The sequence below is a fragment of the Bombus impatiens genome, unplaced genomic scaffold (genome assembly GCF_000188095.3).
Source record: "Bombus impatiens unplaced genomic scaffold, BIMP_2.2 scf_0418, whole genome shotgun sequence".
NCBI lineage: Eukaryota > Metazoa > Arthropoda > Insecta > Hymenoptera > Apidae > Bombus > Bombus impatiens.
The window spans coordinates 1,298,661-1,312,272 of record NT_176837.1 but is presented as its reverse complement, the minus strand read 5'-3'; the positions used below and the strand labels follow the sequence as shown (position 1 = coordinate 1,312,272).

The window sequence follows — 13,612 nt, the reverse complement described above, 5'->3', positions numbered from 1 at the left end:
CCTAAACTTGAATAATACTAAAAAAATAACAATATATTGTTTCTATTTAGTTATTATATGTACGTATTTAGATAATACATAGCTTCCTACCAAAAATTATAGACATTTTTATTAATAATTCTTCTAAAAAATATTTGTTAAGCTTTAAACTCTATTATATTGTTTTCTCATGCAGAATATAATGATTTTGATTATTTATTTGAATTTTACATTATTTTATATATTTCTCAGGAAAAAAGTTATTTGACAGAGAGACGTCCTAAACAATGACAATGAAAATTCATCTATTATTTTGCCACATAAAGCTTAACTATTATATGTATAAATATACCACTCATGTACATATTGTTTGAAGAAATAGAAAAATAGATTGTCCTTAGTCATAAATATATTAATATTTGTAACTTACTCAATGTATGGTTACCTTCTCCAAAATTACTTTTTGAAGAAATTTGCCATTAAAATAATTAATTAAAAATAAGTAATTTAGTTCAATTTTAATTTTACATCAGTGGCACGAATCAGTCTCTTCTCCCAATAAGGCCCTTTTAAAATCTACAAATTCCACTTTCAATATTTTCAATTATAAATATAAGATATAAAACATTTTTTAACTTGCAGTACAAACAGAGCTTAAAAAACTTTTAAACATGCTCATTATGTAAACTGCACACAGTTGTAATAAAATATATAGTTGACAAAGAAACTGATATATAACATTTGTTATACAAAACAATTTAATGTAATAAGATCTGAAAGACAATGAAGCTGATAAAAAGGAATGTCGTTATTATGTACATGAGTTATTAAGTGTAAAATATAAGTTCAGGAATTTGTCCTTCATCAGTAGATGTTCCATTATTATCTCCAGTCTCAATACTAAATTCAAACTTAACTTTTCCATTCCCTGAATCACTATCCACCATGACTGTTTTTAAACCCTTAGTTCCAAAATGAGAATAGGGGCCCTAAAATAGAATGCACAATGATAATCAACGTAAGAATACATTAAAAATAACTATCATATACCGACCTTAAATGTTGCTGATGCAGTGTAAATTGTATTTGGTAAAATTTCTGCTAACTCTTTAAACATTAATCGATAAGTGTATTTTGAACCATCACAGCTGAAACTTGTTGAATTTGTAGCAATCACCTTTCCAGAAGCAGTATGTATCAATTCTATTAATACTTCGTATATAGCAGAGCCATGCATACTACCATAGACACCATAGCCAATAAGAAATATGCGTCTATCAACGCTAAATCTAAAAAAGAAGAATCTATCTAAATTATATAAAATACTATAAACATGAAATTCTCTTTACGTTTTGTCTTGAAAATCACCTTATACGGTCACTTGTCCCATTGTATCCCCATCTACTTTTGGTATGTTGAAATCTGCATACAGTTTGTTCTTTACCAGTCATGCAACAGCGAGGCATTGTTTGAAATCCTACCACTGGTTTGGGATTTAATATAAAATATGAGAATAAAGAAAGAACCTAAAACAAATAGTTTTTAAATAAGTAATTTCATAAATATATATAGGATATATATTAAATGATACAATTGATACTAGCTTCTGAATAATTAAGAAGTCCAGATTTTGCTGGGCCAGCTGTAAATTCTTCTTTTGACATTAAGGGAAAACGAATCAATGAAAAAGCACTACCCAAAACAAACCGCTGATTTTCTGGGGTAACTGGTAAACGATGCCTTACACATTCTGCTTCTGACCATCTATTCAGATGAAATAACAAATAATTATACATACGCATATTCATCAAATATCAGATGCTTCATATATAATACTGTTCTACCTTAAAACTGCTTGAAATATTTTAGATTCTCTAACACGAAGGGTGTCTCTTTCCAAAACAATTTTTAATGTATCAATATCAATATCTGTAAATCCATCTGCATTTAAAGCTTCTGTAGTAAATCTATCAATAGTATCCAAACATACTGCAGCCAGTTGTGATTCATCAAAAAGTCGAGCTTGCGTTAAGAGCAAAAATGCATTATCACTGGTTAAATTATTTTTCAAATAATCCACACAGTGCTTTTCTAAAGCAGACACTGCATACTTTTTAGCTGTATATAACGTAGTCATCACAGTTTCAGGATCTATCTGTATCTCATCTGTATATAAAAAAAGAAGTACTGCCAAGAAAGCAGCAGGTTCTACATCAGGTACTTCTATTTCCGAAGAAGCTGTTGCAAGTGTTCCATTAAACATTGCATCAAAAACGGCACTTCCAGAAGACAAGACTAGTTTATGAGCTGGTATACGCTGCTTTTGTACTCCCCTTCCTACTATGAAGCTTACGTCCGACAATATTTCATTGTTAAAAAGAAAAACAATTCTTTCACGCATTGTTGCTTTTGTACCTTGCCAATTATAAGCCACTGTTGCCTGACCATTCGTAGAAGTACTTTCCAAAGTAGCAGTATCTTGAGATATTCCTACCAAATGCAACGTATTTGCTACATTTGTTGGAGGCCTACTAAAAAATTAATATCAAGAAAATTATGAAAATGTTGTTTATAGAAGTATTATAATAGTAATTGATTTAAAATTGATCACTTTTAAGAAACACGAAAGATTTATTAAAGTACTTACTTATCACCATTCGATGATGAAGACTCTCCAGCTCTTGCTGTTGATGAAGTTGATTGATCTTCATCGCAAACGAAATTAAGCGCACGTCTGGCACGTGAAAGGATAACATTGCCAATAGGTTGGGTATTTCGTACAGGTTCTGGAGACGAATCGCCAGATACGACGAGATTTACATTCTGTTGAAGTTCGTCACCGTCTTCTTGACTTAAGCGCAAATTATGCAGTCTTGACACGACAGTTGGCACATCGCTCAAGGGAGATTCCGAGGACATTTTCACACAATGAAACGGATTATTTTTGATGTATTATCCCGTTTCATCGAAATATTCCGAATCGTGTCAACAAAAGCGGCACGATCATTCACATCAGTTCGTTGGTCTTGTTGCGCTCATTTAACGTTCTGCACAAATGAATATCAAAGAATTGGACATGATAGTATTAAAATAAATGATTAAAAACTAGAAATGTCATTGTATAGACAAAATTTTTTCACCTGTTCACTGGCAGGTACCACTCATAATGGCTACATACATGTGCTTTGGCGAATGGCACTGAAATAAATTCTGCTTGCTAGATTGCCAGTTGCCACAGACTATACCGTAGCGTCCGTATCTATTACGACAGGATATTCATGCATAGGTATTCGATCGCTTATAGTATAGTCAGTGCATCTACAACGCAAATACATACTTACTCTATTCAGAAGTACGTAATGAAATCAATGCAATTAACATTTACTCGAGATAAACTTTCATGAATTTTTACATGATGTTGATAATTATTTCTATATTTATTAGATAACAAACAAAAGAACGAGATGTTGAAAACTGTTATCTACGTAATTGACTCGTGGTTTGCAAATATAGTTCACGTTATTTCTTGCAGAGGACGCTGTAGGTATTAAGAATACAATGGATAATTTTTTGATTCATTAAAATATTATATTATATTCTAATATTAATGCTAATTTTGTAAATATGAATAGTTTATCAAATTTACTGCAAATATAATAGACTCACTAGTTACAATCATATCTTATAATATCTTCGCAACGTTTTAAATACAAACATTTTAGAATCCACTGAAAGATTCACGCTTGGTCAAGGATTGTAATTGTTCGCTCCCGCGATGTGTGATTGAAGGGGATAGATTGATGACGATTGACTGATTGTGATTTTTTAATATATTCACGCACAAAATTAGTGTGTGTATGTGTACAGAAATGCGCAGCGATGTTTTTATCATATGTACTTAAATGGTTTTGCGACGTATGAAGCAATTAGGGAGCAATTTATAACAATTTAACTTGACTTTTCTGAGATATGATTGCAGTTTCGCTAAAATGCACTGTTTCAGCATTTTTAATTGCACGTTCATTTTCATTGCACGTTATGCCTTTAGAAAAGGTATCGAGGCTGGATTCAGTATTATGCGGAGATGTACGTCAAAGTGGTAGAATGTACATCCCTGTGGAATATCCGATGGAGTATAAGTGTATGAGTTATATCTCAGGAACCATTAGTTACCATAAGGTCTCAGCTATTGAGCTGTGGAAAAGTACTGTGAGGAAGTTAAAAATACATGATACTGCGAATCCATTAAATTACTTATGTACTTTTGTCATAGTACATTAGGGTCGTAGCAATAAAATTTCATTTTTCCGATTGTTCTTGGTGGCATAAATCTGCCCGGCCTAACGGAATTTTCGGTACATCGCGTTGTAACGCGTTATAATCAACACATATATTTAATAAATTAACTAATAAAGAATTTGTAATAGAAAAAAGAAAATATGATTATGAATAAAAATGTAAATCAATTACTGCATTCAGCGCGGGAAGAGAAATAACGAATACTTTTATAACAATTGTATTAATATCATTTATGTACAATGTATACATGGCATACAGAAAACAAATCTGTAAGCCTAATGCTTGATTATAATACATGAGTGTTATCAAGTTGAAACCACTTGTTAGAATATTAATACGACAACTACAGTGATAGAAAAAGAGAATATGCTTATTGGAAAGGTTCCTCGCTAATTAAACGTACGACGTAATTTACTATGGTACATTCATAAATATGTTAAACTAAAAAAACTGGTATTATAATACGTTCATTATTTAATCTAATTAATACGATTTTAACTATTTAAGTACAACATTCTCGAACGTTTTTAGTTCTAAATGTAAAAGTTATTTGTCTTATAATTTATACATTACACTAATATAACGCATAAAAGCGTATTTATGTTAATGTTTATGTACTTTTCTATATGTACAAAATGACAGATAAATCAGTAAAGTTTTATTAAAATAATGGCAGCTTTCTATTTGTAACGTATGCGTTAAATTAATGTAAACTTTTTGTCTATATATATGTTTAAAAATTATCTTCTCGTATAAAAGTACCTATATATCATCATACGTAAAATAAATTCTACATATCCTGTAACTTATATTTTAGATTATACAATAAGTTTCTATTCTTTTCTTCTTATCATATATTCAGATTTATTAATAATCGTCATGGTTACTAGCTAATGCAACGTTTTGCTCGTTGCACCCTCTAATTCTTCTAGTCAGTGCTTTAAAAGATAAAACAGACTTAATCGCTTAATTAAATAGGGTTTTATTACGTTAAATAAATTTAAGCAGTTTCTTGTTTGGTTCTCGTTATCCATATATAACGAATCATATCTATCGCAGATCTATGAAACATAATACGTTATACCTTACAATTAGAGATAAAATCTATAAATATAAAATCTACCTCTCCTCTCTAACTTAAAAATAAACGTAACTTTAGAATGTACATGCATTATAGGAGCACACTATAATAACTGGCCGCGGGTGAAAATGAAAATATTTCCTAAATGTTAAATACAAATTTAATCGAGACATTCGTCTGCTACTAATACAAGACAATGTATCAAGTACGCTTCCTCTTTAGCATACGATTACATTTCTGAAATTACAATAACAATTTAGAAAACGCAGATATTCAAACATCTTTCACGTTCAACTCTTTGAATCGTAATATCAGTCTATCCACTATTTATTCATTCGAAGGAGATTCTACTGACTTTGTTGTACTACTACACTTTATATTTCACCATTATCTAAAAATATCAATCTTACTAAAAATAAGCGGAATACAGTTTGGCGGAACCTCCTCTCTAGAACCTTATTAATATCTTATCATACTCTTGAATTAGTTTGTTATCTACTTATATGTATATAATAAATACGATAATAGAATCGTTCTAAAATAATAACTATCGTCGATGATCTATTGTTAGAAACGATACAAGCTTCCATCAAGGCACTTTTAACGTAAAAAAAAAGTACTTTTAACGATAATATTCAATCCTCGTTAAAAGAGAGAACCCTTCCATTGGTAACATTTTAATCCTGTACAATCCGAAAAACGAATACTCTCCATGTCACATTAGATTTTGCATCGGTTTGGAACGCGTTTCGATCGGATCGCAATCTTCTTTTTATCGGTGGTATCGCGTGCACGGAGGTAGAGGGATCTGTTCTGATCCCATGGTAATACAGATCTCAGGTCTCCGAATCCAAATCTTGGTCCCTTAGCTTGCTCTTCTTGTACTTCTTCTTTTTCTTCGGTTTCGGCATGACCTCGCAGCTGCACCCACTTCGCACCTTAATGTAGTCCAACGTCCACATCGATCCACCCACCGTGTTCCCGGGAAACGTAGGGATCATGCGTTCTCTGTGCCGATGCCTCCCGCGTTCCTCCTTTCCGCCCTGTGAGCAGAACACGTTCTTCAAGTGGATAATATATTCTTTTACATTAAAGTCGTGTTGACTTGCCGAAACCTCGGCAAGAACAAGAACAAGAATAGCTAGTTTTACACTTTCGCTATGATACTCTAAGAACTGATGATATTTTTGGCATACAATTTGAAGTAGTTTCTGTTCATACTAATATCTACATATATGTATTATAATAATTGTCTGTATAATATAAAGTTACTGTTTTTGAGATGATTAGATCGATGACTGTACTGATGAAAACTGATTCCCATTCATCCTATTTTCTTCCATCGAGGAAAAACGTGGACAATACTGTCGTTGAAAATAAGGACAATTTTTTAATCGATTTTAAAGTTTAAATTTGTTCTCCGATCTACCGTTAATCGAACCTTTTAATCGCAATAATATTAACACCAAATCAGTTTCACTACCATTGTAAAGATAGTAAATAAATTAAAAAAATATATGTATAATAATAGACGAATTAGATTCTTTTAATCTCTGGCTCCATTTAGTAAAAATCGCTCGAAATACGTATCACGGGTAACGAACACATCGCACAGCATCGACAGAATAGACGCACTCGCGAAAGCCTAATGGAAACTAGATCAGGATCACTTTACATTACGTACCGTCGATCCAGAATTTTCAATGATAGCGTAAGTGTATGAGAACTTCTGCACACATCTGGACTGGTTGGTGAACTTCCGGTCGATGAACCTGCACGGCTTGTCGAGGACGTCTGGCCTGCAGGAGTACTCGAAGAACCTCTGGGCGTTCTGACCATCCCGATACAGCTGGACGTACATGTTTTCCCGATTTCGACCGCCGACCGGTTCCACCATTTCCTCTACCGTAGGGCAGCAATCAACTGGAAGGCCGTCCTCGCCTCCTTCGTGTCGTAGAATCATGTTCATCTCTCGATAAGTCATCCGCTTGGTCGTGTCCTCAAAGGTCTGCGTCCTGCAACATTCAGATGACATTTAGACAAGATTCAAACAGCCATCGAAATTTCACTGAGCTATGATAGGAACTAGAAAAAGTTGAAGGCCGGTCGAAGAATTTAAAACCGGCGAGAATGCACACCATTCGAAGCAAAACCAATCGAAGAACTTGAAACCATCGAGGCTTCGCTACGAGCTATGCTACGATACGAAGAAGAGAAGCACGACGACCGATCAAGGAATTTAAAACTCGGGAGAATGCGTAACATTTCAAAGCAATGGCAATCGAAGAACTTGAAACCCGACAGAGAACGCATAACATTTCACGCGTGCTTCTAAAAGCAAATGACTCGTGTCTAAACTACACGCGACAGAATGTAGCATAAGACAAGTGAAAAAGCCGCTCGAGAACCGATAATTCGCCCCTAATTCCGTATTCACCTGTCGAACCTCTTGTACGAGTCATTAATAATAATTAAGACAGTTCGTGACAGACAGGATAAATAATGGCGTAGCGTCGTGGAGCGTAGGAGATATACGGGCGCCACGGTTGCTGATTGAAAATTGAAATTCAGCCGTGCAAAATAGTGTCACTGGCGTGTCGATATAATTTGCGAGCGCGATGCCAAGCTTGAATGATGCCAAGGTATTTCGTCGTTCGTTCTGTCAACCGTATTCTCGATCGTATCGTCGATCGTTTTACGATACACATAGTATGTCTTACAATAAAATTAGTATATCTCTGTTAGAAGAACACGCGTTTATTGATATTATAATAACGAAAAGGAGAGAAGTAGCGAGGAAAGTGAAAACTTACCAGCGAGAGATATGTCCCCTGAATGGATGTTGCCTGGCCTTACGAGACGAGAAGGATAAAGTCAAGTTGTTGGCGGCAGCAAGCCGCGGGCACAGGACTGCGGTCAGCCAAACCACCTGCAAGAGAAAAGAAAAAGTTCCATTGAATCTCTAATTTATCGTTGGTTCGGTGTGAACGTTCAATGAAAGTGCTCGAAGTTTATATATAAATTAGTTTCAATGGAATTTGTTGAAAATTCATTTTTTTAAGAATCTCGAAATAAATACACGAGAAGATAAGGATAAGCCAATTAAATTCTTTTATACATTCCGATTCTTTAAACTTTCTCTGAATATTTACATAGAAAATTAATACTTTCAAATATAACGCAATAGCTTGCTATGTTCGCTAACTTCGATGTTACGATTTCATCGAACTACTCGTCGAGCAACGAGTGTACATAAATCATTGAACAACCAGAAGAAGGAAGCAACGGGTAATCTTTCTCTCGAAACATCGATAAAATTGAATTAAATGGCTTACGGTGGTAAACGAATCGCGCGAGCCGGCTTCTAATTCTTAGCGACAAGATATATTCCGCAATTAAGCCGAAAGTCTTGGCAAAAGAGGGGAGAAAGAGAAGACGAGCGATCGTACGGAGCGAAGCTGAACGCCCGAGAGGCCTGTTTTGCATAAAAATTATAAGCCGAATTAATGTTTTCACCTCTATAAACGCGTACCAGCGCTCATGTGCGCTGCGTGACTAACACAGTGGTTTATTGCACGTTAATACCGATCCTGTATCACCGGTACTTTCTCACGAGATGCTATGGACTCGCCCTTACGAACACCCGAAGAATACGCTCATCGTGTCCTACGAAATTTTGCATAAATCGCTTAAGTCATTGTCTGATTAAGTCGTGATTAACTTCGCGAATTAGAAATGGAGTTTTGTAAAATTTGATTAGTTTTATTGATTGAGGGGTTCAAGTGAACAGTGCTATACGTAAGAAAATCTTCAAACTAAGAAGATTCTAGGTGAATTGAAACTTTGATAAAAGGATCCGTATGTTCTCAGATATTAAAATATTTCATGTCACTACTAATATGAAAAATCATTTTTCTTTAAATAAATAGGTAAAGATCCAACACGTTTTTCCTGCATCTATATCGTGTTAAAAAAACAGCTATTAATATTATTTATCTTTTTTTATACAGATCTTCCGTTAAAAATTGTAGGCTTATTAATGAAAAATTCCAGTAACTACACAAAAATCTATTTTATTCCAGCATCGGTAACTTCCGTATTGAATTAGAAATTCAATTCGTATATTTAACATTAATGATTATTTAAAACGATGTATCAGAAATATTCCCATATTAGAGGCTACACCTATCCAATTCCATTAACTACTAGAAATCCTATTTCACAGATATTTCACCATTACAACGACTAATTATCCCATAATCCTCAATCATCGTCACATCAGAATTCTAAATTAGCGCATTAACGATCCATCGAGCGCGCGCAAATTCCCATTATCGTGCTTATCTTACGACGCTATCAATCTTCTATAACATGCACGAGTCTCACCAATCGTCCGTAACGAATCTCCACGCCCTCCTTTTCACGACGTTCAACGAATACAGCAGCACAAATTAGAATTTCAACAGTGTCGCGCCTACGATGTTGTCTGTCTATCCCGCACAGTGGCAGGCAACGATGTCTAGAATAGCGAAGAGGGCTCGATTTCCAGAGATTTATAGAAATGGGACAATAAAAGATAGCGTTCGACGCCCGTGTCGTTTAATTAAGCCATCGTCCCTCAGGGTTGAGGCGGTTAACTAACTGGCGCCTCCCGTACGAGGAACTCGACGTCGCGATGTGGCCAACGCTGTTTCTGATCGGCCGGATATTCACACACAAACGGACCACACACCGAGTTCTCGGATCCTTATCGGTTTGTTGCCTCATCGCCGACCGGCCTCCTCTCACTGGCACTGCGATTTTAATCGATCCTCCTTATACGAACCGCGTCATACACGCGGCATTACGCCGACTACGACGACGACGACTTAATGTTTATCGTTAATTGCTGACTCCACTGAAATACTGGAATAATCATCGCCAAGTGAACGGTACTCGAAGAGATACGCTTCGTGCTGATTGCGAATGTGGGAGTTGGAATTTGAGATACAGCACGAGTCGGTGGAAGTTACGAGGAAATAGAGACTCGATTTATCGATTTTGCCAAATTTGGGCAAACGCTATTCACGTGGAATTCCTAAAGGTTCCGAGTAATTTTTTTTTAATTTCACGTCGTTAGGGTATTTCGTACGAATACTTCAACCGCTTTGGAGATTTTATTAGCAAGATCAGAAAATGATAATTACTTTTTATTTTTCAGTTGTGCTTGCTGAAGGTGAATTTATTGCCGAACGTTGTTGTTATCACTGTCGCCTGTTTTTGCTTAAAAATTTAACTTATGCAAAGTACGACCTACCCAACTCGTGTAGCAATTAAGGGCTAAAACCATCTTTCCTCCACTAAATACTCTAAGTATATATATGTCTGTGAAAATTCTTCTTTTAGTATCCGACGACAGTGGCAATTAACACATTAGATATTTGTTAATTCGATCTTCCAAACTCTGTTACGATCGCTCACTCTGTTTTCATTCGCAACAAATTACAACTCAAAGTTATTAATCTTGTTCGTTAGTTGTAAAATAGTTATCGTTAATAATTTGTTGAGTTTGCTTACTCGAACTTGATAATTCCATTTATTATAAAGCAATTTTTATTTCTTGCTAAATGAATAGTCAATAATCGAGACACATATTTTTATTATGACGTAAATTTTAACTTCGTTGTTCAAACATTTCCATAATCATAAATTGTATCGTTATTCCAAGGTTCCTCTATCTTTGATGCAATAACTCAATCGAAGCCCTGAGCTTCCATCGTGTAAACCTTTTTTTAACGAGTGAAACCGAACAAAAAACGTATTTCGTACAACGTCCACATGAATGTATCTATGGTGACACGTTAAAAAAATCTATACAAACAGTGACGAAATTCCTTTCAGACTGAAAAGCATTACTCATTCCGGCTCATAAAGTATATTGTACCGTAACATCGTGTTCGTCGCGGATACTGTAACTCCGTTAAATCGTATACATCCCCTCACGAGCGGTACTGCGAGTCGACGACGCATTTAAAGATCCCACCAGTGTGTTAGGAGGCAAACCACGGCCCGAAACACGCTAATTAGCGTCTCGAATTCGTTGCGGAGTCGTCTTCCGCCTGATAATGAAATGCCCAGTCAGCCGGTATGCCAAGCGTATTTTCGAAAGTCGAAATTAGCCGGTCGCTCGTTGGCAGCTCGCGTACGCACGATCGTCGTGGGATATTTCCACGAGACACGTCTCCACGACGTGCTTTAGCAACGTGCACTGGCACGTTTTGAAAGACGGCTAATTTTCACCCTAATCACATCATCGAAGTGAAATTGCAAAGTGCAGTTTTCAATCGACGAGGAAATTTTTCGTGAACCATTTATTCGATGAACTAATCCTACGATGACAAAGCGTAAGTTCCTATTTCTCGTATTTACGTCCCTATTCATCTTTTTCTGTTTCAGATTTCCAGAATATCTTTAAAATCTTGCAATTATATAGTTGTTAAATTAAATGTTTAAAAGCCTCGTAAGGGTCTTTTTTAATTCTCGAGTGAAATTTCCATCGAACGAACGATCTGGATTGCCTGTAAATGGTTAAAAAATAAAAATAGTTAAATTTCACGAAAATCTGTTCTGTTCACGCGTAGTTCGCAGATCTCATTCTTTGCGAATATATTTCGATCTTATCAATAGAATAAAAATCACTTCATGAACTACCAGCTGATCAAACCTATTACAACGCTACTTACTACGTACTTGCAGTACACAAGTCTATCATCTACTGAATACTAAATTTTATAACATCCTCCATGCTCCGCCATTTTCCTTTTAATTCTAACTGTAATTTTCCAATCATAAATTAGCATAATCTCTCTTATGCATCAAAATGACAAAATAAACGAAAAAGAACGTGCTAATTTTGCTGTGACATAGTCTATAGCTTGTAAAGATACACGTTCTGTGTCATCGATTATCGTTCTTAATTCGCAAGAACACTAAGATCGGAAAAATGTTAGAGGATAAATATTTAAGACCATCCATGTGAGACGCAAAGTATAAAAAGGCTATGAAGTATGGCATTTGAATTGCAAACTCGTTTCCTGATTATGTACCTGTAGAGGGATGAGGTTTCTTGTATGAGAAAAAATACGAGCCGATCTGCTATAAGTCAGGGAATGAGAGGTTCAATGCAACCAGTGGTTTTTACATGTGAGATACGAAATATTCGGCGGGAGGATTTATTGGACACGTACTTTCAGATTAACCTCGTAATATCAGGGTCCGGGGAAGATATTGGGACTTGGATGAACTGCCACTATAAACTTGCGATATCTCCTCGTTACCCTCTGTTGTGGCTGAACGATGTTATGGTAGGTTTGTTAGTAAAAGCTTCTACTTCTGCAATCTCGTATTTTAATAAATCGCCAAATTATCAATGTAGTAGCAAAAGCACGCTACTACGATCGATTATATTGTACCGTCGACGTTAAATACAAGAAACACAAGCTTCTGTCTCTGTTTAACGTGCGAGAAAAATAAATTTAATATTAAAAATAAAAGAAATATAGTTCTTGAATGGTCTTGTAAAGAAGACGTAAAAAGCATTAAAATTGGAGACTGAAATTTATCTAGTTAATCAATAGCTTATTAAATACCGCATATACAATATTGTACATTGCGTAACATGCATACACAATATTGCACGTACGTGAAACAGCTAATTTATCGTAAGAACGCGATATTTATTTCTTAATATCTGCGAATAAAATTTTATATAAACTAAAGCCTCCCACTTAAAAATTGTCTATACAATAAATTTAAGTACGTATTTTAATCCGATTAAAGAATCTTGTAAGGAATCTATCGTTTTCCTAATCTCCATACAATAATACTATTACCGCCAGGAATGACCATCAATTATTTAAACAAAATTTAAAATTTCAGGTAGCCTTGACTAAATGGAAACCAGCATTCTGTACAAGCGAGACTACTATCGATATACACATACATCTCGATATATGAACCGCGTCGTGCAGGGTAGACCGATAACATTCAAAGAGGCAACGCTGGTATCGAAAAGACGGGACCTATCGACGTGTTTCTTTATGTCTGTTCACGCTTGTGCACCCGCGTGGTATCTGGTTCTTTGTACTTTGGGTTACCAGTCGAAAATCAGGATTGTATGTGTACGGACACCGGATTATCTCTTACAACCAGAGTTTATGCGTTCGTGTTGTCTGTTTAGGGTTTACCGTACGAAGAGGGTGTGTCGACGCAACG

General features: G+C 35.3%; 2 protein-coding genes across 3 annotated transcripts in view; both read right to left on the bottom strand.

Moving 5' to 3' along the window:
* Positions 1–39: 39 nt before the first annotated feature.
* LOC100742518 (BTB/POZ domain-containing protein 1) lies at positions 40–3,484 on the bottom strand. The gene is given in 9 exon segments (XM_033321341.1): positions 40–968; positions 1,034–1,268; positions 1,348–1,505; positions 1,584–1,743; positions 1,824–2,510; positions 2,627–2,915; positions 2,918–3,026; positions 3,120–3,177; positions 3,321–3,484. Coding segments are annotated over 7 exon segments (1,719 nt in total). The 5' UTR covers positions 2,946–3,026; positions 3,120–3,177; positions 3,321–3,484; the 3' UTR covers positions 40–806.
* Positions 3,485–4,482: 998 nt separating this feature from the next.
* The window catches only part of LOC100742394, a 116,382-nt gene continuing 107,252 nt past the window's right edge, over positions 4,483–13,612 (bottom strand). For both annotated transcript variants that reach the window (XM_003490368.4, XM_024368293.2), the window contains exons 3-5: positions 8,173–8,288; positions 7,044–7,374; positions 4,483–6,402 (exon numbers count right to left, since the gene is read on the bottom strand). In XM_003490368.4, the coding sequence (XP_003490416.1) occupies positions 6,196–6,402; positions 7,044–7,374; positions 8,173–8,288 (654 nt within the window). In that variant the 3' untranslated portion in view covers positions 4,483–6,195. The remainder of the gene's footprint in view (positions 6,403–7,043; positions 7,375–8,172; positions 8,289–13,612) is intronic.